The 24,167-nt window shown below is 31.5% G+C and overlaps 2 protein-coding genes across 2 annotated transcripts; one reads left to right on the top strand and one right to left on the bottom strand.

The window, feature by feature from the left end:
- Positions 1-3,280: 3,280 nt before the first annotated feature.
- LOC114407457 (inositol oxygenase 2-like) lies at positions 3,281-6,089 on the bottom strand. The gene is made up of 10 exons (XM_028370564.1): positions 5,849-6,089; positions 5,625-5,706; positions 5,229-5,433; positions 4,993-5,052; positions 4,630-4,682; positions 4,408-4,530; positions 4,176-4,245; positions 3,985-4,063; positions 3,780-3,861; positions 3,281-3,664 (listed from the first exon to the last, which is right to left on the bottom strand). The coding sequence occupies exons 1-10, from the start codon at positions 6,001-6,003 to the stop codon at positions 3,638-3,640; spliced, it is 936 nt and encodes a 311-aa protein (XP_028226365.1). The 5' UTR covers positions 6,004-6,089; the 3' UTR covers positions 3,281-3,637.
- Positions 6,090-17,897: 11,808 nt separating this feature from the next.
- On the top strand, positions 17,898-20,275 carry LOC114407448. The gene is made up of 2 exons (XM_028370553.1): positions 17,898-19,271; positions 19,353-20,275. Exons 1-2 carry the CDS (start codon positions 18,059-18,061, stop codon positions 20,180-20,182), a joined length of 2,043 nt encoding a protein of 680 aa, XP_028226354.1. The 5' UTR covers positions 17,898-18,058; the 3' UTR covers positions 20,183-20,275.
- The last annotated feature ends 3,892 nt before the right edge of the window (positions 20,276-24,167 follow it).

Below are 24,167 nucleotides of genomic sequence, written 5' to 3'. Positions count from 1 at the left end.
AAGTAAACAAATTTTTCTCTCAGAATTTTTTTCATAAATTTTACCTCCTAATTTTCAAAAGTCGTGAATTATCTTTGTTGTGAAGGTTTAAACAAAACATCAGAACAAAAATATTTTAAATGGGACAATTTAAAGAAAAACTACTAAAAATTATCTTAATTGTGGTTATTTAAATATTTTAGGATGATGTGCAAAATTTTAAAAAAATAATCTTTAAAAACAAAACTGTTCAGTTAAACCCATTTATTAAAGTTTATAACCTATTATTTTATTATTTCTATTCAACGAAGTAGTATATAAAATTACTAGCCTCTCTTTGCAATTTTTTTTCTTCTGAAGTGCATATCTTTATACATAACACATTATAGTCAAAGACTCAAAGCCACTTTCATGCGGTCAACAAATTTTGTAAATAAAAAAAAGGACAAATGTGATTTAAGGATATTGATTAAGAAATTTAAAATAAAAATATTTCATTTGAAAGTAAAATTTTATATTGTATATGATTTTTTGTTATTTTATGATTTACATAATAACTTTTTTCCTTTAATTTCTATGAATGGTTAGATTCTGTAGCACATTTTGGCATGCTCACGTACACAAGCCCGTTAGTTTAATATTACCATTATTACTAAGAAACCAAACAAAAATTGTCATCTACAACTTCCTTGGACTTTTCCATGATGCATTTACCTCAGATTTAGTGCAGAATTCATAATAAAAATTGCCCGTATCTAAATGACATAATTAATGAAAAAGATTGCATTATACATTTCTACTGTGTTTCTACACGACGAAATTATATTTTGGTTGTGTTTGTCTTTTGTTTTGAAATACCCTACAATGGAAATGTGAACTTGTTGTTTTATTCATCTAATAACACAATAAAATTGTATTTTTCTTGTGTTGTTTTTCAAAAACTAAAATGAAAATACGATTTTGTTGTGTTATTTGATGAATAACACAACATAATCATATTTTTGTTGTGAAATGATTTTTTGTTTTTTTTTTTAATTTTATTTGTTTTTTTTAGATGGCTCACACAAAGCGTATTGCATATGTCTTAGATGTTAAGGCACAAAGGCGACGTGTGATTGCATCAGCATGTCATGATGCAGACTTGGCTCGACGCAACAACCACATGTAGCAGGGGTAGAGGCAGAGGCACAACCAAAGCCATATGCACAGGCACATCCACAACCAAAGGCAGAGACACAACCACAACCATAGCAAAAGATATTGTTCAACACAATGCATTAAGCTTCCTTGGACTACTCATATTCATTATTATCTTGTATTGTTCTCTCGTGAGTCCATAATGAGTAGTGACCAAGGTTACACAGACAAAATCAATCGTTCAAATTACATCGAGCTTTACAAGGAAACTCCGAACTTGTCAAATTGTCATAAATATGGTTGTTAAAGCACAATAAAAAAACATTAAACTTTACTTTTAGAAAAGCTATTTTTTTATTAAAAAAAACAACAAAATCATAAATTTGTCATAAAGGGGGGAATTTTTACAACGGGAGCATAATTTTGTTGTAGAATTGGGGGTAGGATCAAATAACACAACGGAAATATGAATCCATTGTGTTATCTTTACTACACAACGAAATCGTGTTTCCATTATGCAATTGGGTGGTGAAAAAATTAACAATGAAAGCATGATTTTGTTGTACACTTATACAATGGAAACATAGTTTTGTTGTGATTTTTTTCACTTCCCAATTGCACAAAGGAAACACAATCACTGTGCAATTTTTAGGGGGCAGTTTCAGGATATGGTTAAAGTGCACCAACATGGATAGTGCCATTAGTAAAACTAGTAGTGTCAATAGTAACTCGCCAAGACAAAAGTCATTTACGTAAACCCAAATGTCCTGTAATTGTGCAAACTTAAGTTAAGGGTACCCTGGCCCAAATAACTCAGAAATCTTTATGCAGACAAAATTAATACCGAACTATTTTGTGTGGGCTGGTAAAACATAGTAAAATATCGTAGGTGCAACCATTAATTAATATATCAAAAACGTTAAAGTATATTTTTGGTTTCTTATTTTTATATTAAAATTCATTTTTGGATTTTACTTTTTTTTATTAAAATTCATTTTATTAACCAATATATCAAAAACGTTAAAGTATATTTTTGGTTTTTTATTTTTTATTTATTAAAATTCATTTTGATCCTTTATCTTTTAAAAATTTGTTTCAATTTTTTAACTCTTAAATTTGTATCAGTGTTTTCCTTCAAAAATAATGATCATTATCCATTTTAGGATACTATTTCAATTCCTTTTTTAATTAATTCAAGATCTAAAACTTGTTTCGTTAAATTTACTTAAATAAAAATTACGAACTACAATTTAAATTTAAATATTTTATCCATGATTTTATATCAATGAGAATTGATTCTATGAATTAAGATATTTTCGCCCTTTGACTCCTAAAAATGATACTCAAAGTTAACTCATTTTATTATTACTTGTAACGATTTCATATAGTTGTCAATGTTTCATTAGTTCCCGCTATTTTATTTGTATTGTGATCGGATGTCTTTTAGTTTCCTTTCCCCAATATGATAGAAAATGAAATTGAGCTTTGATTGATTTTTTGTGTGTACAATGACCACATTGAAGTTAAAATTTGTGTCCTCGCATATATTACTTCAATTCTCCACCATATAGCTCAAGCTCTAGTTGATCATATAAACTAGTGAATTTAATTAGAACTTTTTTCACTTATTAATTTTTTATTTTGAATTAATTAATTAATTAACTGATTAATTAATTAATTAATTAAACAAAGACTCAGTGCATAATTGGGATAAAGTTAACAAACTTAATTTTGGAGTTTTTTTTATTTTGTAAACTAAGTTTGCAAAAAGAACTTTGATCTTGTTTTTAAGAAAACTTATTTTCAGACATAATATAATTAAGTGTACAAACGAATTTTTGAAAGGAATTAAACATGTCATGAAATTATTGAATTTATTTTGATGAAGTTCGAAGCACCCCTAACGAGAATACAAGCATCCTTTAATTATATAGATATAGTTCATTTTTATCTGATAAACCCCTAGTTATAAAGTTAACCACCTATGAAGTCAATGTTCATCTTATTCCCATTCTATGGGAAAAGTAACATCATTGATGCCATACTCATAAAATAATTAACTTGCGTAAGGTTTTCCAAATTAAAACTAACTATTTTTAAAATTGAGAATAAAAATCTGAATCATCAAACGATATACTTTTACATCATGCAACAGACCACAATAGATACAACATATACGTTATTACACATTAATTGATAATACGAAATTCAATCCTTAAGGATACAATTTAAAAAAGAAGCAAATAAATGATAATTTTGATACAGTCCCTGCAGTTCATCTCCACTTTCCTTTGCCTTTAATTCAATATTTAAGATAGTTGGCAAGTAATACAATTTTTTACACACTTCTTTAAATACACGTCTATACTATTATTTCAAACTCATTATAAATTATAAATTATAAATAGAGCTCACTGAGACTCATATAATATTATAACTTTAAACAAATTTCAGATAATAGTAAAAAATGTGTTAAAAAGAAATACATTATAAAATATGTTACTAGTATTTCTAGACAGATTTACCATATGAGCTTTGGCGGGAAATACTGCAAAACCCAAGAAGAAAGAAATTAGTAATGAAGATAACACAAAAAGGATATTTTATTCCATTAAAGTATATCTAACTTAAGATACAGGCATCACACAAGTTTTGTTGCCCACCTTCTTAATGAGCGACATATAGTATGGCTTAACTTTTTCAACATCAATTAGCACATTGCTCTTGCTGTAGAGATCATACTTGCTGTGTTTCGTATCACATAATTTATAAGAAACATAATCAGTTCCATTATGTATTCATCACGTTAAGTTGAAGACAAGATATAAACTGATATGCTAAAATCTAAAGCAAAAATAATTAGCTTACTGAAATATTTCTAGCCACTTGAGGTTCTTAACATCCTCTTCACTATACAAGTGTTTGTACGCTCCTGTCTGGTACAAAGCTGCAAGATTATATGTAAATTGGAAATCACATGTTATATTATTGTTAGTTATATATATTTGACAAGGGCATATATTAGTTCACTGCAGAACGTACTGGGTAAAAATACGTACGATGAAAAGAGTGATATCGAATAATGAACAATGCCTCCGACGGTAAAGTGGTGTTATTCCCCTTAGTAACCTGCATATATAGATTTCAGTGCGTTGATATGTTTGTGCATATATTAGATCACGAATAATACATAACATGCTACAGTATTATTGTCTCAATAAAATTTTAGCATAACATTAACATTTGTATGGGATGTCGAATTGATATCTCTCCATGTTTACATAGACTCACCAAATACATGTACTCATCATGTCCCCATGACATCATTACATTGTCCAGTCCGCATCCTTCATCATATATGCCCTTTTTAGTATTATAAGCTGGATTGTTGCTATCTGGGTTGTCCTTGAAGTACTGCAATTGGAACAAATATTTGTGATGAGCTGAATATGAAATCACAAATATTTGTCACTTACAAGTTTTCATTTATTGAGAAAATTAGAAAGTATGTACCTTGAAGTGAGTATTAGCTTCATGAAAAGCACAACCAAGGGGAAACGAATCTCCTGCAACACATATATAATGATCATTTTTTTCATCGTTTGTCAGTAGCTAGATACGTGCATATCATGATTTTTCTTGTTTCAAAAGCTAGCAATGCATGGAAAACTAGTACCAAATCTGCTCTAATTTTCAAATCATGAAAACTATATATATCGTCATCGTAGCTATATTGGTTCCTCATTGACATACTAATTTTTTTATAAAAGAAGAAGAAGAAGAAGAAGAAGATTTGTACAAAGTCCATCACATAGCCGAGAAATTAATTGGAGATCATTTGTGAGTAAATATGTTTAATTAGTCAGCAACTCTCACCGACAACAGCCCATTGAGGAAGCCCACCAAAACTTGGAAGGAGAAGAACCTTTCCGAGATCTGTAAATAGACGAAAACAATCAAGTCAAGATCAATTATTTTCAAATGAAATTGTTCTCTTTTTTAAGTGGAAATTATGCTTCTTTGAACACTACGTAGGCACCCAATGCAAGTATGTAAATATAGTTGAAAGCAATATAATTAAGAATTAGTATTTATGTGTATTGTGTACGCACCATGAATGAGAGCGGTCAAATGTAACCAGTCTTCATTAGGGTAGTCATTTCTAGCAGCTTCAGCTGTCTGCAATGCATGCTGAATTTGAGATTCTTCTAAATCAGGATCACTTGCATCCACAATTTTATCAAGCATCTCACAACATTCCCATATACCCACTTCTACTTTATTCAGTTTCCCATATTCCTCTCTCATCTTCTTAGCCTGTAATAATTTAGTTACATATAAGATATTACTTAAGAAGTCATTATAAAATTAATTTGGGTATATGACATTAATTAGTTTAAAATTTTAATATTTGATAATATTATAATGTAAAGCGTTATAATTATAACATACTATAAAAATAAAAATAAACACAATTCTTTGACATTGTTGAAATCAAACACGCTTACAAATTCATATGTTTGATTCGTGTGTTGTTGTCGGTAAAGTTCCTCCACAGACTTATTCCTTTCGCTTTCATCATAATAATTTCTGTTTTTGGAGAGAGAAAATAAATGTCTTATTTGGTTGTGACCTTGCATGGGATTGCATCAAACTAGCCCATCCATGAAAATTATATAAAAAGAACTAAATCTATATATAAAAAATGTAACCAATGCAATTGAACGGAGACCTGAAGGAGTGACCATATGAATTGATATCAGGGACTGTAAATCCAACATGTGAAGGTGATTTGAGCAAGGAAAAACCACCATCCAATACCAAATCATCATTGTTCTCCTCAGCTTGCGGTCTTGTTAGCTCTGATTGCTCGATGAGAACGACCATTCTTCTTAATTATTATGGAAAGCAACTGAAACCAAAATGCTAGGAATATATACAAGAAAATCTTATGAAATTGTTATGATCACTAAATTGATTGTGAGTGGAGCTATATAGTTTCGTAACCCAGACCATGCAACTGCGTACGTAATTGTATTGGTCTTGTCACGTGGCTGTATTACAGTCAATGAATCAATCTTTATTTTCAAAGAATCCATCTCATAATCACGTGGCAAGCTCATAACGTTTGAAAAACCTTAAGAATTTGACAACTGATAATAAATTAATTTTTTAGTTTGCAGTAAAATTATTTTTTAACAAAATTTGTATAAAAATATTTTTATACTAAGGAAAAAATTTAAATTAATATTTCATTATTCTTTTTATTCTCACAAAATTATTGAATTTAATTATATTATACTGGCAATAGTTATTTTTTTTTTGCACTATCATTAATTCAATTGTGAATTAAAATTATGATCATATTTAGAGTAATTTCTAAATTATTGAGAATGTAAAAATCATTATATTAACAATGTATAAAATTAAATTCAAAATTATTTATTTAATTTTTTATGTTATAGAAATATTTAATTTTTAAATAACAAAAAAATGAAAGAATAGAGTTTTCTCTTCCATTTTACTTCAATTTAAGAAGAATTTTTTTTAGTCTAAAAAAGTCCCTTCTTATTTGTTCTCTTAAATAGGTAATAAAAATAATATTTTTATATCTTTTCCACGTCATTTTCCTGTTGTACATCAACACTCAATCGAAGCATGCTTGCGTGCACAGTTAGGATCAAATTCATACGTTGATCCAGGTCAGACAACAATCCGTCTGTGTCATGGTTCCTTATTTATGACATCAAAGTCAAATGTCTTTGCATTTGTTCCTTTTAAACAACTGGAATGGCCAAAACCTTTTATTTGCAGCTAACCAATATGCTTGCACCCTGAAATTGAATTACTAGCTAGCAACCTTTTATCAAAGTAAAATGTCTTTTCAAGATATTTCATAGTAAAAAATCATGAGACTAAACATTAAAACTTTAAGATTACTAAAGTGCGTTTTATCTTTTTTAATAATTTTTTTTTATATGTATGATAAAAAAATTAAACTCATATCAACATACTTAAGCATCTCGCTTAGTCATTTATAACATAACATGTGTATTTTGTAGATCAAGTACATTTTTCTTGTTGTTGCATTCATTGAGCCATCATAATATATATAGAATAGTTTGAGAAGATATCTATATGTAAACCAAAGTCATATATAAGAGAAAGAAGCATTATTATAATTATTATATATTATATAGTCAAATTTATTTAATTGTACTTTTAATTTCTTTATCGATCATTACTGATTTATGAATAATTTTTATTCGAATTTAAAGATAAATTCTTTAGTTATTATTTTTTACAGAACGGAAAATTCATTAATTCTTTAGTCAGCATACAACACAATCAAAACCTTTTTTTTAATTTTTTTTCTTTACTATAAAATCTCCAAATCTTTATTTTTATTTAAAACCCGTAACTTGAATAGTTGAATTGAGTAACTCTTTTTTTATCAAACTTCATTTCCATATTATGATTTATGAACTGTTTAAACAATTTCTTATTTCAATAAAAGTCCAATCATTTAATTGACAAATGTGAATTCCAAAGTTGTAAGTAAAACATATGATGAAATAATAATCATAATAATTAAAAATTGAAGTTAAGTTTTAGATAATTTCACGCATTGTGTCCATTAAAAACTGTCACCTTGAAATATTTTTTTTATGTCTTTTTTTTCCTTTTTCTCTATGTTTTATTTGTTGATTATTGTTGTGTTTCTTATATTTATTTCCCTAAAACCTCTTTAATTAATATATAAAATGAGTTAATTTAGGTGTGAAGCCTTATATTAATCCTTTGTTTTGGGACATATCGTCTTAAAACACATTTTAAAAGATAAAAAATTATTATATAGCTTGTCAAATTATTATTATTATTATATTAGTCAACTTTTATTATAGAGAGAAGATTTTGAGATTTTTTATGTTTGGTGAAATTGGATATTTTATTTCATAAAAAAAGGTTTGAAATAATTTAATTGATTCAATTTATAAGTATTTTAAATGGAAAATGAGTATTTAAGAGGTTTGGATAAAAAAAATCAACAAAAAGATCAAAGGCTGTTTGTTTAAGATTATAAAATTGATTTTAATGGTATGAAAAATGTGATTTATCTTTTAGATATTTATAAAAGTAGAAGCTAATTTTTATTTAGTTGTGAGTATGAAAATTATTTTCTATTTTAAATTTATTTATACTTATACTTTTAAATTATTCAAAATAACTTCTCAAAATAATAAAAATAAATTTATTTCTAATTTAATTTTTGAAACTTACTAAAATATTTAAAAATTTATTTTAAAAAAATCACTTAGAAAACTGAAACAAGCAGACTTTAATTAAATTTGTTTAACTTTTTTTAAAAAGAAAATACTTGATTGAAAATATAAATAAGACATTATTTTCACTTTAAAACTTTAGTTGAATCTTGTAAATTACTGTAAACTTGACGTGATATATGAACTATAGATGATAGATATAATGATAAGGTCAGTACGATCCCACGTAAGTATTGCATGGCTATTTTTGTCCTTGTATATAACGCGGTTTTTTTTATCAAAGTACACGCTCTCTCTATTCTTTTCCCAAAATACACTACTTTGGGTATTTATTCTCAAAGTACACCTATTTGGGCAAACTTCAGGTTCTCACACCCCGACTTCCGTTCTTCTTCTTTTTTTTTTTTTTATAAAAAAGTTTTTATATTATTAAAATTAAATATTATATTATATAAAATTATTTTTAAATAATTTGAAAATTAGTTATTTATTAAATTAATTTATGTAATATTATTTTATAATTTAATTTTGTTATTAAGAAAATGATATTATTAAATTTAAGTGTTTTTGTTATATTATTTAAATTATTTAAGATATTTTTTGGTGAATATATGTTTTAAAATTTGAATTTTGTATAATAATATATTTATTTTAGTAAATATTTATTTTGTATAATAATTTGAATTTTAAAATTTTTAATTTAATTATATTATATAAAATTATTTTTAATTGATTTGAAAATTATTTATTTATTAAATTAATTTATGTAATATTATTTTATAATTTTTTGTAAAGAGAAATATACATATAAAGAAAAATATAAAAATTGGATAAAATTAGAGTATAATTTTTTATTTATGTTATATGTAACTGTGTAGTTAAATTTATGTTTTGTTAATTTTTGTATGTTCTTGTAATTAAAAAATAATAAAATTAGTTAGTAGTATTAAAATACAGTAAGAAAAACACCGCAAAAAAATATATGACAAATCAGTCATAGACAAAATACTCAAATTACAGTAACTGAAATGATACTCGACAATAATGAAACATATTAAAAATTACACTTACAATGCAAACATAACAAAACTAATGAGGATATGAAATATGTTGTACAGAATACATGTCTTCTTCTATTTAGATTACTGGTTTGCTAAAAATAGCCAAAATTTCTATTGTGCAGAATCATTTCCAATAGTTGGATTGTGCTAACACTTTTAGCACGTCTTCATCATTTTTCAATTCTGTTATGTCATATTCAATCAAATTTTCGGAATACTTAGAATGACCTGGTTGTCGAAAGAATAATCGTTTAACCAATTGTGATCCGTGAATTCCATTAGGGGGAACCCCTGTAGGTGTAACTTGTTTGATTAAATCCTTGAGTTTCTCCATGCCACATCCCGAAGGAATGCTAAATCTTATTGGATTAGTTCCAGTAAAGGAGTAACCCAAAAACTCACCTTGACGTGGTATGTTCCACTTCCCGTTGTAATACATAATTGCATCATGAGTAGGAGTGATGGTTGATTGAAGCAGGTTGAGTATAGCATCCGTTGTTCTAATAATGGTACATAATAATTCTATAGGACCAACACACGAGTATTGGTCATTGCACATTAACATTGTGTAAACATCATCATCATTTTTCAATTGTAAAGATTGAAAAAAATATTGTTGACCTGCATCTATGAATGGCTGTCGGTAGTAGATTTCATCCAGTAATTGATCGTTGGTTAGTTGAAGGGTGTTGTGCATTCTACGCTTGAGTGTATCAAAAGAACAGTTGTTAGGAACTCGCATTGGTGTTGGAATGAGACTTTGAAAATAAACACCAGTTTGGTTGTAACTGATTGATCCATTTGGAAAAATGAAAGCTAATCTGGAGTTAGTAATGGTCTGACTGCTTGTTTCTCCCAAAAATGACATAGTAATAAGATTGAATTTGGTTTGTGAAATTATGTTGTGTGAGATTGTGTGTTTGTATTGTGTCTGTGTTGTGTTATTTATAGTTGTACGAGTATTCTGCCACGTTGATGTGTATTGGAATCCAATGTTTCCTTTTCCCTAGTAAGTGATGTAGCAGACGTCCATTATAATTTCAAAGTGAACAAAGAGATTATGAGTTGTCCATCTCATGTCAGTTTTGCACACGTCTCTAAAAATTAAATGTATCACCTGTAAAACTGACATGAAATGGACAGCTCATAATGCAGAGTGTTGTTAATTTGGACTGTGATTTTTCCCATGTAATTAAAGCAACAGACGTTCATGATGAATTTCAGAGTGAATAAAGAGATGATGGGCTGTCCATTTCATGACAGTTTTGCAGGTGAGACATTTAATTTTTAGAGAAGTTTGCAAATTGCAGAGTATTATCAATTTGGATTGTGATTTTTCCCTTGTAATTAAAGCAGCAAACGTCCATAGTTATTTTCAGAGTGAATAAAGAGATTATGAGTTGTCCATTTCATGACAGTTTTGCAGGTGAGACATTTAATTTTTCGAGACGTATGCAAATTGCAGAGTATTGTCAATTTGGATTGTGATTTTTCCCTTGTAATTAAAGCAGCAAATGTCCATAGTTATTTTCAGAGTAAATAAAGAGATTATGAGTTGTCCATTTCATGTCAGTTTTGTCGATGAGACATTGAATTTTTAAAAACAGTGTAGTGTAAATGACAAAGTATTGTGAATTTTGACAGTTATGTTACCATGTCAACTACTGCAGTAAAAGTGGGTAAACTGAAAATTGCTAATTTAAATTTAAAGGAAAAATTATTTCAATACGTAAAGTGATAACTGAAGACAAACATAAGACATTACATGAAAATCTCAAAGAAGAAATAACTTAGACATGAATGATCCGTAGATTACCAATCCCGTTTGAATATAGGTTCGTGGGATGGAGACAGGTTACTTCCTTCGGGCCCGGAAGAGGAGTCCGTATCACTATCATGGTTTTTGAGCCAACAAGTCTCGTATTCACCTAAGTCCTCAAGATTAGAGGTTGAGCCATGTTGGTTGCCTGGTGGGTCATTATTGTGACAGATTATGGCAAATAACTCCACAAATGGTAGTGATGGATTGTTGTCAAAAATGTTGAACATTTGTCGAACATCAGCATCATCTCGCAGAATAAAAGATGTGTACATATAACGTTGTCCTGACTCAAATATAGGGCACCGAAAATGGAGATGTTGGATATGTTGTTCTGGGTCAATGTTTAGTTTTTGGTGAACAAGTTCAAGCAATTGTGTAATGGTTATGACCTTGTCGACCATGAAAGTTTTTGTGTTGTTACTAACGAAGGTGGTGCCCTCATTAGTATTGCAAATTTGGCCGTCGTAGTAAACACAAACATATGCAGTTAGGTGACACATTGTGGTAGGGATTGAGATGAAAATTTGAAATTGTTACGAATGTCTTTAGCTGTAGTGGTATTTATAGAATTTGGTTATAATTGAGTGAGTCACTAGTTAACTGTGCATTTAGATGAACGGGTAAATGAACACTTAAGCATATTTACAAGGGTCCATAATGTGCAAATTGCTGAGTGAAAACAACAACTGAGTGGAAAAAAACTGAGTTGTCCACGTCATGTCAGTTTTACTGGTGCGACATTAATTTTTTTAGAGATGTGTGAAAATTGTCGAGTGTTGTCAATTTCAACTGTGATTTATCCTGGTAATTGATGGAGCAGAAGTCCATTATAATTATCAGAGTGAAAAAAATTGAGTTGTCCATGTCATGTCTGTTTTACTAGTGCGACATTTATTTTTATAGAGACGTGTGTAAATTGCTGAGTGTTGTCAATTTTAACTGTGATTTATCTCTGGTAATTGATGGAGTATAAGTTCATTATAATTAGCAGAGTGAAAAAAATTTGAGTAGTGCATGTCATGTCAGTTTTACTGGTGAGATATTTATTTTTTTAGAGACCTATAGAAATTGTCGAGTGTTGTCAATTTCGACTGTGATTTATCCCTGATAATTGATGCAGCAGAAGTCCATTATAATTTCAGAGTAAAAAAAATTGATTTGTGAAAATTGCAGTGTGTCACGAATATTTTTTTTTTTGAAGTTTTTGACGTTATTACCATGGAAAAAGTGTTCAAATCATAGTTTTTTTGATTTTGTACTTGTATTTTGAGGTGCTAGTCGATGGAACTGGTGCACGAAATAATTTTTTTTGGATTCTTTGACGTTCAAACTATAGAAAAAATGAGTCACAAACATCATTAATGTGTTGGACATAATTTTAAAAAAATGCAGAACATGGGCTCTTAAACATAGTTGCAAGGGTCCAAATCATAGTTTTTTTGATTTTGTACTTGTATTTTGAGGTGCTAGTCGATGGAACTGGTGCACGAAATAATTTTTTTTGGATTCTCTGACGTTCAAACTATAGAAAAAATGAGGCACACACATCATTAATGTGTTGAACATAATTTTAAAGAAATGCAGAACATGGGCTCTTAAGCATAGTTGTAAGGGTCCAAATCATAGTTTTTTTTATTTTGTACTTGTATTTTGAGGTGCTAGTCGATGGAACTGGTGCACGAAATAATTTTTTTTGGATTCTTTGACGTTCAAACTATAGAAAAAATGAGTCACAAACATCATTAATGTGTTGGACATAATTTTAAAGAAATGCAGAACATGGGCTCTTAAACATAGTTGCAAGGGTCCAAATCATAGTTTTTTTGATTTTGTACTTGTATTTTGAGGTGCTAGTCGATGGAACTGGTGCACGAAATAATTTTTTTTGGATTCTCTGACGTTCAAACTATAGAAAAAATGAGGCACACACATCATTAATGTGTTGGACATAATTTTAAAGAAATGCAGAACATTGGCTCTTAAGCATAGTTGTAAGGGTCCAAATCATAGTTTTTTTGATTTTGTACTTGTATTTTGAGGTGCTATTCGATGGAACTGGTGCACGAAATAATTTTTTTTGGATTCTTTGACGTTCAAACTATAGAAAAAATGAGTCACAAACATTATTAATGTGTTGGACATAATTTTAAAAAAATGCAGAACATGGGCTCTTAAACATAGTTGCAAGGGTCCAAATCATAGTTTTTTTTTATTTTGTACTTGTATTTTGAGGTGTTAGTCGATGGAACTGGTGCACTAAATAATTTTTTTTGGATTCTCTGACGTTCAATGACCAAGACGATGACCAGTCCCACAAGGTGGTGGACGCCGATTACGTCGAGGATTTCTTCTTTCCAGTATGACTGGTTCTTCCACGTCATGATCATGTTGTTGTTCTATGTTAGTATTTTCAATGTTGGTTGTTGCAGCTGAAGAACTTTCACCTTGTTCTCCTAACGAATGCGGTGCATCGAACTGTTGTAAAGTAGCTAAATATGATGCCGCTGAATTTGGTGTATTGAAATCGACGCCAAATAAATCGGTCATCCATTCATGGGTGGTTGCGGTGACTGACTCGCCAGTGTGGCCAAAAGTTTGATGAACAGGTGAAGGAGTAGAATACATTGACTGAGGATGTGGAATTTCAAAATGTGTTTGTTCAACACCTGACCTTGCAACATTTTGTGTAATTGTTGTGCGTGGATCATGTAGTTGTTGTTCAATAGACAAGAACAAAGTAGTGTTTTTTCTATACCATTCCATGTACGTTGGTGTATGTGTCACTATTCCTTCAACCCATTGACCAGCTAAAATATCGTTGTGTTTGTTTTTCCAGATATTAATCCACTCCGCATGATATTCCACCCAATCAATGTAATGATTGCCTCGCATGTCAATTTGGTGAAGTAAATCAAGATTCATGGGATCAACAGGGATATCTTGTTGTAGTCCAAACTGTAGCTTCACTCGATTTGTTTGATGCCATTCGACAATCGAGAAACAAATAATTGCAGTACATGCAGACCAAATCTCCATGTCTCTATATGCACATCTGGGTAGGTGTTCTTCAAATCCTCTATATGGGATCCAAGAAAACTGAAATATATGCCAACAAGGCAACATGTTAGTATGTATGTTTATATTTAAGGTGCAGATCATGATAGTATCATACCTCATGGCTCTCCATATGATCTATACGAGACCTATATCCGACTAAGTCACCATGCGGTGTGGCCCTATATTCTAATCTACCACCACTCCATCTAAAATGTAAAACATACATAATCAGTATTCATTGTAATGTTATAATACACGTCATTGAAATAAAAAAATTTACATTTCGCTATATGTAAATAACCTTTTAGCCAGTGGAAAAGTTGTTTCTGGTCGTGGGACTCTTGGTGCAATAAAAGGCATGTGGTACCAAGCCCATGGCTGCAATAGTATGACACAACCACCCATAGATTTACCAACCTCCGATGATGCTCGACATAGTTCTCTATACAGGTTTGCTAAGCAAGCCGAACCCCAACTATATTTTTTTGTCTTGTTCAAATCACGTAATAGGTTCAAATACATTAAATGAACTCTATTTCCAGATTTATCAGGAATTAAAGCACCGCCAATCATGTACATTATGTAAGCTCTACACCTGCATTGTAGTTGGTGCGTTGTTGGTTCTTCAGGCAATGGTGCGCGCAACATGTTTAGCAACCATGTTAGCTTCAGTGCGGCTCCTTTACGTGCATTTTCGGGAGGGACTTCCCCTAGTAACTCGTGGCATAACTCATCCCAATGTAAGAAGCTAGGTCCAGTCACAACACGACCATCGACTCTAATGCCTAGATGAAGTGCAACATCTTCGAGTGTGATGGTGCACTCTCCCCATGGCAGGTGAAAGGTATGTGTTTCAGGCCTCCATCGTTCAACCAATGCAGTGATCAATGCAGGATCAATTTTACACTGTTTGATTAAGGCAATATGTTGGAACCCGGTAGACTATAATAATGGTATAATTTGTGGTTCTGGTTCAGGTATTGTATGGTAATAGGAAGTGATTAACTCATTAATCGTAGTACGTGAACGATGAACATGTTGATGACGCAATAGAGGTTTATCATCCATGAGAATGATGTCAAATGGTAAACCGAATACAAATGATATAAAATTTGAAGTTGGGTGATGCACATGTGGTATTGACATGCACCTCTCATCTATTTATTATTTACACTATGTTCAGTTTTGCAAGCACAAATACACTTAAGATAACTGTAGTGCCTCGAGATTCCAAAGCACATTCATAATTTGTCTCGTTGCAAGGCCTCGAGATTCCAAAGCACGTTAACATGACTATGGTACTGTGGTGCATCGAGATTCTAATTCACGTGAATCACTAAAGTTTCGTGCACACTGTTCACCCGCATGCGTACGTTAAGGTAATTATAAATGTCTCGAGAATCCAAAGCACATTTATAAATTGTCTCGTTGCAAGGCCTCGAGATTCCAAAGCACATTAACATCAACTGTGGTACTGTCACACATCGAGATTCTAATGCACGTGAACCAATGACATTTTCGTGCACACTATTCACCCACATGCGTACGATAACCGCATTAGCTTTGTTCTCAACATTTCACATGGCCTCAACATTACACTTAATGTAATTGTAATGCCTCGAGATTCCAAACCACATTTATATTTTGTCTCGTTGTAAGGCCTCGAGATTCCAAAGCACATTAACACGACTGTGGTACTGTGATGCATCGAGATTCTAATTCACGTGAACCATGGACCCGTGATTGATTGCATATATAAACCTACCATGTCACCTAATACTTTGCACTGTTGTGTCTAATCAAATTGTGAGAGAAAACAGAGAGGGCTAGCAATGAGGTCTGAGCCTATTTGTGTGTACGTTTATATCAATGGTGAAATCATTCAAAGTTCAAGTGCAAATGCAATTTTCAGAGGTGACAACACAAAGTCGTTACTCTTGAATCCAACAATGACGCTGCCAAATATAATCACTGCAATACAGTCATCAATTACAGATAATGGTGTTACGCCTATAATTAATACCCTTTGGTATCGTTGTCCTGTATATCAATTAAATGGTGAAGTTCAATATAGGGCAATTCAAATTATTGACGAAGAAGGTGTCTCATGCATGTTTCATACATTTCTCAATATGAGAAGTGTAATATGTATGGAACTTAAAGTTGATGTTCATAATTCATTATCACCTACTCAAGTTAATGACCTAAGTTGGGCCGACATGGAGCAAAAGCTGGAGAATACCATGAAATTAGAATGAATAATTTAACATATTTTGTTGTTGTATTGCATTGAAGTTTTTCTCCGTCTTTATTATCTAGTTGTAGTTGTTGCATGCTTTGAAGTTGTTATTTTTAATTTACTTCAGTAATAATAGTCTACATATGCATCATTTCAGAGATGCTTTGAAGTTTGGTGTTGCACACTGTTCACTCACATGCGTATGTTTATCCCATTAACATGTTTCTGAACAATCCATGTGACCTTGGCATGCGATACAGAACACTGCGGTCAACAATCATGATTAAACGAACAGTCTGTCATGTATATTAATGTGTGAGGTTGCATACTGTTCACTCACATGTGTACACTAAATTACTCACATGCACTTAATGTCCCACCTAACTCTCCTACCTAACCGTCGTAACTAACTTTGCTGCCTAACCCTCCCATCTAACCTTCCGATCTAACTATCTTACCTAACCTTCCAATCTAACACTCTCACCTAACCCTCCCATCTAACCCTCGTAACTAACTCTCCCACCTAACCTTCCAATCTAACTCTCCCATCTAACCTTCCAATCTAACACTCCCACCTAACCCTCCCATCTAACCCTCGTAACTAACTCTGCCAACCTAACCTTCCAATCTAACTATCCCACCTAACATTACAATCTAACTCTGGTACTAAACTTTCTCAGCCTATATATAATATCACCATTTGACAACAACATATCATACACAACAATTTTCTCACAAAACAAAACTCGATTTGTAACTCTCACACCATTTCCACCCATATCCCATAAGCACCACCATGGCTCCACCTAAAGAAATTCCGACCCTCATTTACCACAGTGGTCACATTGTAGACGATCCAGTTCAAGGATCGACGTACCAATGTACGACCCCAATATTTTTTTACGCCAGTCGTTCTATTACGTTTACACAATTCATTCGAAAAATTAACAATCGTCTTCCTACTCGAGCAACTGAACAAGTTGCTCAATTGTTATTTCGTGTCCCTATTTCAATTCATCTCGGTCAGACACGTTTTATTTCGGCTCAACTATTCGACAATGATGATCTTAGAGGCGCGATGGAAACAATTATCCAGAATCCACAATTGAATTCTGCCGAATTCTATGCTGTTACTGAGCTTATTTCTCAACCACAACCATCGTCTCCACAACCCTCATGTCCACAACTACAACTACCGCCTCCACAACAGTTACCGTACAACAACATAGACCTCAATAATCCAGTATCTTCATACAACAACCTTGAATCACAAGACCCCTTTGACATTTATACTTCATACACACAAATATTATCCAAGAATGATTCCTTTTTTCATGGCCAACAAACCTCCTTTGACCAACAAAACCATCCTTCATCCCCCTTTACGCCACCTTCACAACTACCACAAACGCAAACATCAAACCGAGATGAACATCCCATTGCTAACGAAGATCCTATTATACGATTTCATCATGAAAACATGGATGATTTTACTGAGGATGAGGATCAACAATTCTTTGATCACATCAATCAGCAAAGCGATGACCAAAGTGATGACCAAACCGATGACGAGGGTGTTGGCAGACCAACGACACCTCCGTCACCTCCGTTGCAATATCAGCAACCTAGGTGTCCAGTAGACTTGAACTTTGACCACCTACCACACTATATTGATCGACCCCATTTTGTTCATCAGCAACACAATGTACAACCATCAGTCGGTGTACTCGAGGTTGGCATGACCTTCGATGACAAATCACAATGTATTCGAGCAATCAAAGAATACAACATCAGAAATCATTTTGATTGCAGAACAATTTACTCTGACCAAAGAAGGCTACACTTCGTCTGCAAGTTACATGAAAATGGTTGTACATGGAGCTTGGGCGCATGCAATTCAAAGAGGCATAACAAATGGATTATCAAGAGTATCAGAGGTCATCACACTTGTCTCATGCCGATGCTTACACAAGATCATCGCCAACTCGACAAACACGTCATAGCACAGATCATCCAACCAATTGTCAAAACAAACCCAACTGTCTCCATCAAGACATTGATTGCAGAGATTAAAACGTTCATGAATTATACCCCATCCTACAAGAAGACATGGTTAGCAAAGCAAAAAGCATTGGAGATGATTCATGGAAACTGGGAAGAATCATATGCCAAACTGCCAAAACTTTTCGGAGCTTTGCAATCTTGTGTTCCCGGGACTGTGGTCGCTGCTCAAACAGAATCCTTGTATGAGGGGGGAGAAATAGTACCGGGCAAAAGATTGTTTAAACGTGTCTTTTGGTCATTTGGTCCATGCATTAATGGTTTTGCATATTGCAAACCCATTGTACAAGTAGACGGTACATGGCTTTACGGAAAGTATACTGGCACACTGTTGATAGCTACCGCACAAGATGGAGCTAACCATATCTTCCCGATTGCCTATGCCATTGTAGAAGGGGAGACAACTTCAGCTTGGGGGTTTTTTCTAAAGAATTTGAGAAGACATGTTACTCCGCAAATTAACATTTCTCTTATTTCAGACCGACACCCCTCAATTATAAGTGCCTACAACAACCCAAGTAACTTATGGGTCCAGGACACATCCCATTTCTTTTGCCTGCGCCACATTGCACAAAACTTTCTTCGTGGTAACTCAAACTGCAAACATTTAAAGAAACCACTTATGTTGGCTGGTGAGAATCTATTTTATTTATTCGTTATAATTTTCTTTCAATCAAATTTTATAACATAATACATTGATTAAATATTTACAGGGTACGCATACACAGAGAAGATGCACTGGCGACATCTTGGGGATATTCGTGCGAATAAGCCAAGTGCAGCTGAATGGCTTGATCAATTACCCAAACAAAAATGGGTACAATGCTTTGATGAGGGGAAGCGTTGGGGACATATGACTACCAATTTGTCGGAGTCTGTTAATTCCATGTTAAAAAACACAAGACATTTGCCGGTGTCATCATTGGTTGAGGAGACCTATTTCAAGACCGCACAACTCTTTGCTAATAGAGGTCGACAAACTCAGGCAATGATCAACTCCGGCTCACAGTATTCTGAAGTCGTCTTCGATGCAATCAATAGTGGTCAACAAGAATCTAATACACACATTGTAAATGAATTCGACAGACACAATCACACTTTTATTATAACCGAGACTCAATCCCCACTTGAAACACCCAGACCACCTGGAAGATTTAGAGTAATGTTACAATCCCAAAAGTGTGATTGTGGTGAATTTCAGGCTAAACATTTACCGTGTTCTCACGTCATGGCTGCCTGTAAATCTGTCAATGTTGATCCCATGACCTATGTGCCGATGATATTCACTTTACAACACATTTTGCACATCTACGACAACTCCTTTGGTTTATTGCCACACGAATCAATGTGGCAAGAATATGAAGGAGATCAGTGGGGTCCTGATCCAAGGAGAAAGAGGACTGTAAAGGGTCGTCCCGTTTCAACTCGCATTCCTACTGAGATGGACGAAGACGAAAATGAACGAGCAAGTAGAAAAAAATGTGGACTTTGTCGGCAACATGGTCATAGCAGAAATAATTGTCCTAATGTATCCTCATCTTAGTTTTTCCTTAGACAAATGTCATTGTTTAAATATTTTATTGATGACGTAGTATAATGTTCTTATATAAATAAATTGTTAAAAGCTTTAGTTTTATCATTTTTAATTAAATCTAAAAACATAAACAAACTAATTATATTTAGTAAAATAGTTAAATTAAAAATTTTAAAATTCAGATTATTATACAAAATAAATATTTACTAAAATAAATATATTATTATACAAAATTTAAATTTTAAAACATATATTCACCAAAAAATATCTTAAATAATTTAAATAATATAACAAAAACACTTAAATTTAATAATATCATTTTCTTAATAACAAAATTAAATTATAAAATAATATTACATAAATTAATTTAATAAATAACTAATTTTCAAATTATTTAAAAATAATTTTATATAATATAATATTTAATTTTAATAATATAAAAACTTTTTTATAAAAAAAAAAAAAAAATAGAAGAACGGAAGTCGGGGTGTGAGAACCCGACTTCCCTGAAGTTTGCCCAAACAGGTGTACTTTGGGAATAAATACTCAAAGTAGTGTATTTTGGGAAAAGAATAGAGAGAGAGTGTGTACTTTGGTAAAAAAACCTATATAACGCCAATATATAAGTGCGTTTTCATTTTGTAAATCTTTTATTGTAATAGTAATCACTATTACAATACATGAAAAGTACTATCAGAAATCTATTATGTACGTGACGTATATAGGAAAATTATTTTTTGATGTTGGTTTTTTTTATTGATTTATTAATTAAATACTTTCGATACTTATAATGTGATTAACGATATGAGAAGTTACGCGGTCAAAAATATGATATAAGAAGTTACAAGTGTACTTGAATAGCATAGTCTATAGTATAATCAAACCGTGATGAAGTGATATCGTTATAATTCTTCATAAAAAAATATGGTTTGAATAACTTTGTTCATCTTCATTTTATATTCTCTTACTCACAAAGTGTCAATTCTGGTCTTATTTCCTTTTGTTGGTTTTATACATCTTTCTTTGATATTGTCTCATTAAAATCTCTTAAGCTTCTTGTTGTTTCTGCTTCTATTGTTCTTGTTCCGCAAAGTTAATGATAAACTATTTTGTGAGTAGTATTTTGTGAGTTTTTGTTATTTTGCATGTATTTTGTTGGTAAAATTTATATTTGGACACTAGTTTATATTACAAAAGTACAATCGTTTAATTGAGTGAAAGAGTTAAAAATAATCCAATTTTATGAAGATTTAAAAATTCTACACTTGATCATAGTCATAATACATTATCACGATCATGCTAATCAGTCTAGCTAAAGTCAAATGATAACAATTCTTCAAAACAGCGACAAGGATTTGATAATGGTCATGATAAGCCCACAATGGTCATTATCAAATCATGAGAATCATGGTCAACCAAGAGGGTCATAGTCAATGCATAATGGTCCAAGGCTTCAACATCACTTCCAACCACACCACAACTGCAATAGGCCTTTTGTACAAATATTTTTAGGAAGCTATATATAGGTCTCAAGAGTTTGTAAAATTCAATTTTAGTTTTATTCTTTTCTTTTCTTTTTTTGAATTTGAGAGAACCTTCAGAGCTTTTGAGATCTGAAAAGCATGGATAACACCACTAGGATGGATTGTGACAATCGTTCTTGCCTATTGGTATGTTTATATTTATTTTATATAGGATTGTTAGTGTTGCTCTAATCATGAGCGGCTAGTCCCCTAGTCCGAGGTTATGATGTAACTATTAATTCTCCTTATTCTTAATGTAATTCCATTTTTTTTGTTAATCAACTTTCTTCCTTATTTTACTATTTATTTGGAACCAATCATTCTAATACTCAATCTGCATGTAATTGGTAGGTCTAGGTAGATAATGTTTTGCACCAAATTGTAAGATCAAACTGTTTGGATAATCTCTGATAGATTAGTTAATCTTTAATTAATCATCATAGAATTGAATTTATCATTTGACTTAAAAGTGATAGATCCACTATCATTGGGGTATTGATTTAAGACAAAGAATATCTTCTAACTTTGATCATAAGCTTTAATTGATTTTGGAAATCGGTAATTACCTGGGAAAGAAATTTCATTAGGATTAGGATTGAGAAAAAATTGGTACTATTGAGTCATAACTCCTTATCATTCTTATCATCACTCAAACCTCTCTTTATATTCGTTTATTTGTTTTCTTATAAAAATAAAAACCATAAAATATTGAAATATTATGTTTAATCATCTCTACTTTAATTTAATAAACTTGACTAATTTGGAAACAACTAAATCCTTTGAGTTCGATATTCAGACTTTCAAGTCCACAATAACTATTGCGTAGGGTACATTTTTCCTTGTGCAAACCTAACATATTTTACGCATCAATTATCATATCACCATTCTCTATTGTTTCTTGTTGAATGGAACCATCCTTAAAGATTATTGTTTAAGAACTCATAAGGTGAAATTGAGTGGTAAAAGACAATAGTGGTGAGGCTATCGGAGAGAAAAGGTCAACTTGACAGCCCACATTGTCCCCATGCCGCCTAACCTGCCAACCCGACATGCCAACAACAAGGTGAGGCAGGTTGGCATGCCGGCTTGCCATACATATATTTTTAAGAAAAATATATAAATACTAATAGGTATTTAGGCTTTGGGTTGTCACTTTGTATTTTTTTAAAAGTTTATAGTGTTGTTCAAAAATCAAAATACATTTTTGTTATTTTTTTAATATTTTTTATAAATTCAATTTCTCCAATACCTATAGGAAAATTTATATTAAAATCAAATATAGGATAAACAATTGATATACTTTACATTCTCTAACTAAATTTGTTCATTTGGGTTAATTTTATGAAATAAGATAATAATACTTTCTTTTTTCTTTTTATTTTTGGCAGACCAACTCACTAACATGCGAGTCCACCTCTAACCGGAGTAAGTCAAGATTTTCAACCCACTATTAAAAGGCGGGTCAGCCCGTGCATGACCCGTTTTTGGCGGGCTAGTGGTGTGGCAAACCAAAACTGACCAGGCTAGCCCACTTTACCACCCGTAATTGGTAAAATTGTCAAGGCTCTCAGCTAGGCCATGTGTTGTTCTTGCAAAGATTACTTGTAAGTTGGAGGGAATCTATGTTTTTGAAAACAAGACTAGACCAAGACCAGCTTATTGAATAGGTGGATCTAAGGCATCAAATCGTAGGAATTTCTCTACTAAATTTTAATAATATTTCACACTTCCTATGCTATATGTGTGTGTGTAATACATAAAAGATAATAACATTTATAAATAACTTATACATTTTGAATTTAGTAATTTTTTTAAAAAAAATACATTTAGCCAAAGTTATCGTTGAGCTGACCTAACATGCTTACATAAGCATAAAAGTTGAGGGTAAAATTTACTAAAAGTAAAAAAATTGGGATAAAATTTGACAAAATAATGAAACAACTGACATAAAATTCACCAAAAAGTGAAAATAATAAGGTAAAAAAATCCAATTATTTTAACTGCCACATTAGCTTAATAATGAAAGGTAAAATTTGTAAGAATTTTAAAATGTTGGGAGTAAAGTATGTCAAATTAACCTATTGGAGGTAAAATATCGTCAACAAAAATGAGGGCAAAAATATAATTAAGTCTATAATAAAAAAAGGGTAACACAAGAATATTATAAACTAGGGGGTGCAGGAAGCAAAAAAAAAATGGGGTGCAAACTAATGGGATGATAAGTCTCGTTGTTTTAAATTAATTATTATAAAACACAATAAATTTAACATGATCTACGATTAAATGATAATATAAAAAAATATTTATACTATAAATACATTTTAATTAATTCATAAAACAAATATAATAAATTCTTATGTAATTGACTTGCGAGAAAGAATTAGGAAACAAGGACAAAAATCTTTTCCCAACACTAACCAATATAGGATTTAGTAGAATGAGCTAGTTTCTCTCCATAACGTGATAAATTA

Source organism: Glycine soja, chromosome 1 (genome assembly GCF_004193775.1).
Source record: "Glycine soja cultivar W05 chromosome 1, ASM419377v2, whole genome shotgun sequence".
In the NCBI taxonomy this organism is placed as follows: Eukaryota; Viridiplantae; Streptophyta; class Magnoliopsida; order Fabales; family Fabaceae; genus Glycine; species Glycine soja.
Note: the sequence above shows the minus strand (reverse complement) of the source record. Positions and strands in the feature narration are given on the sequence as shown.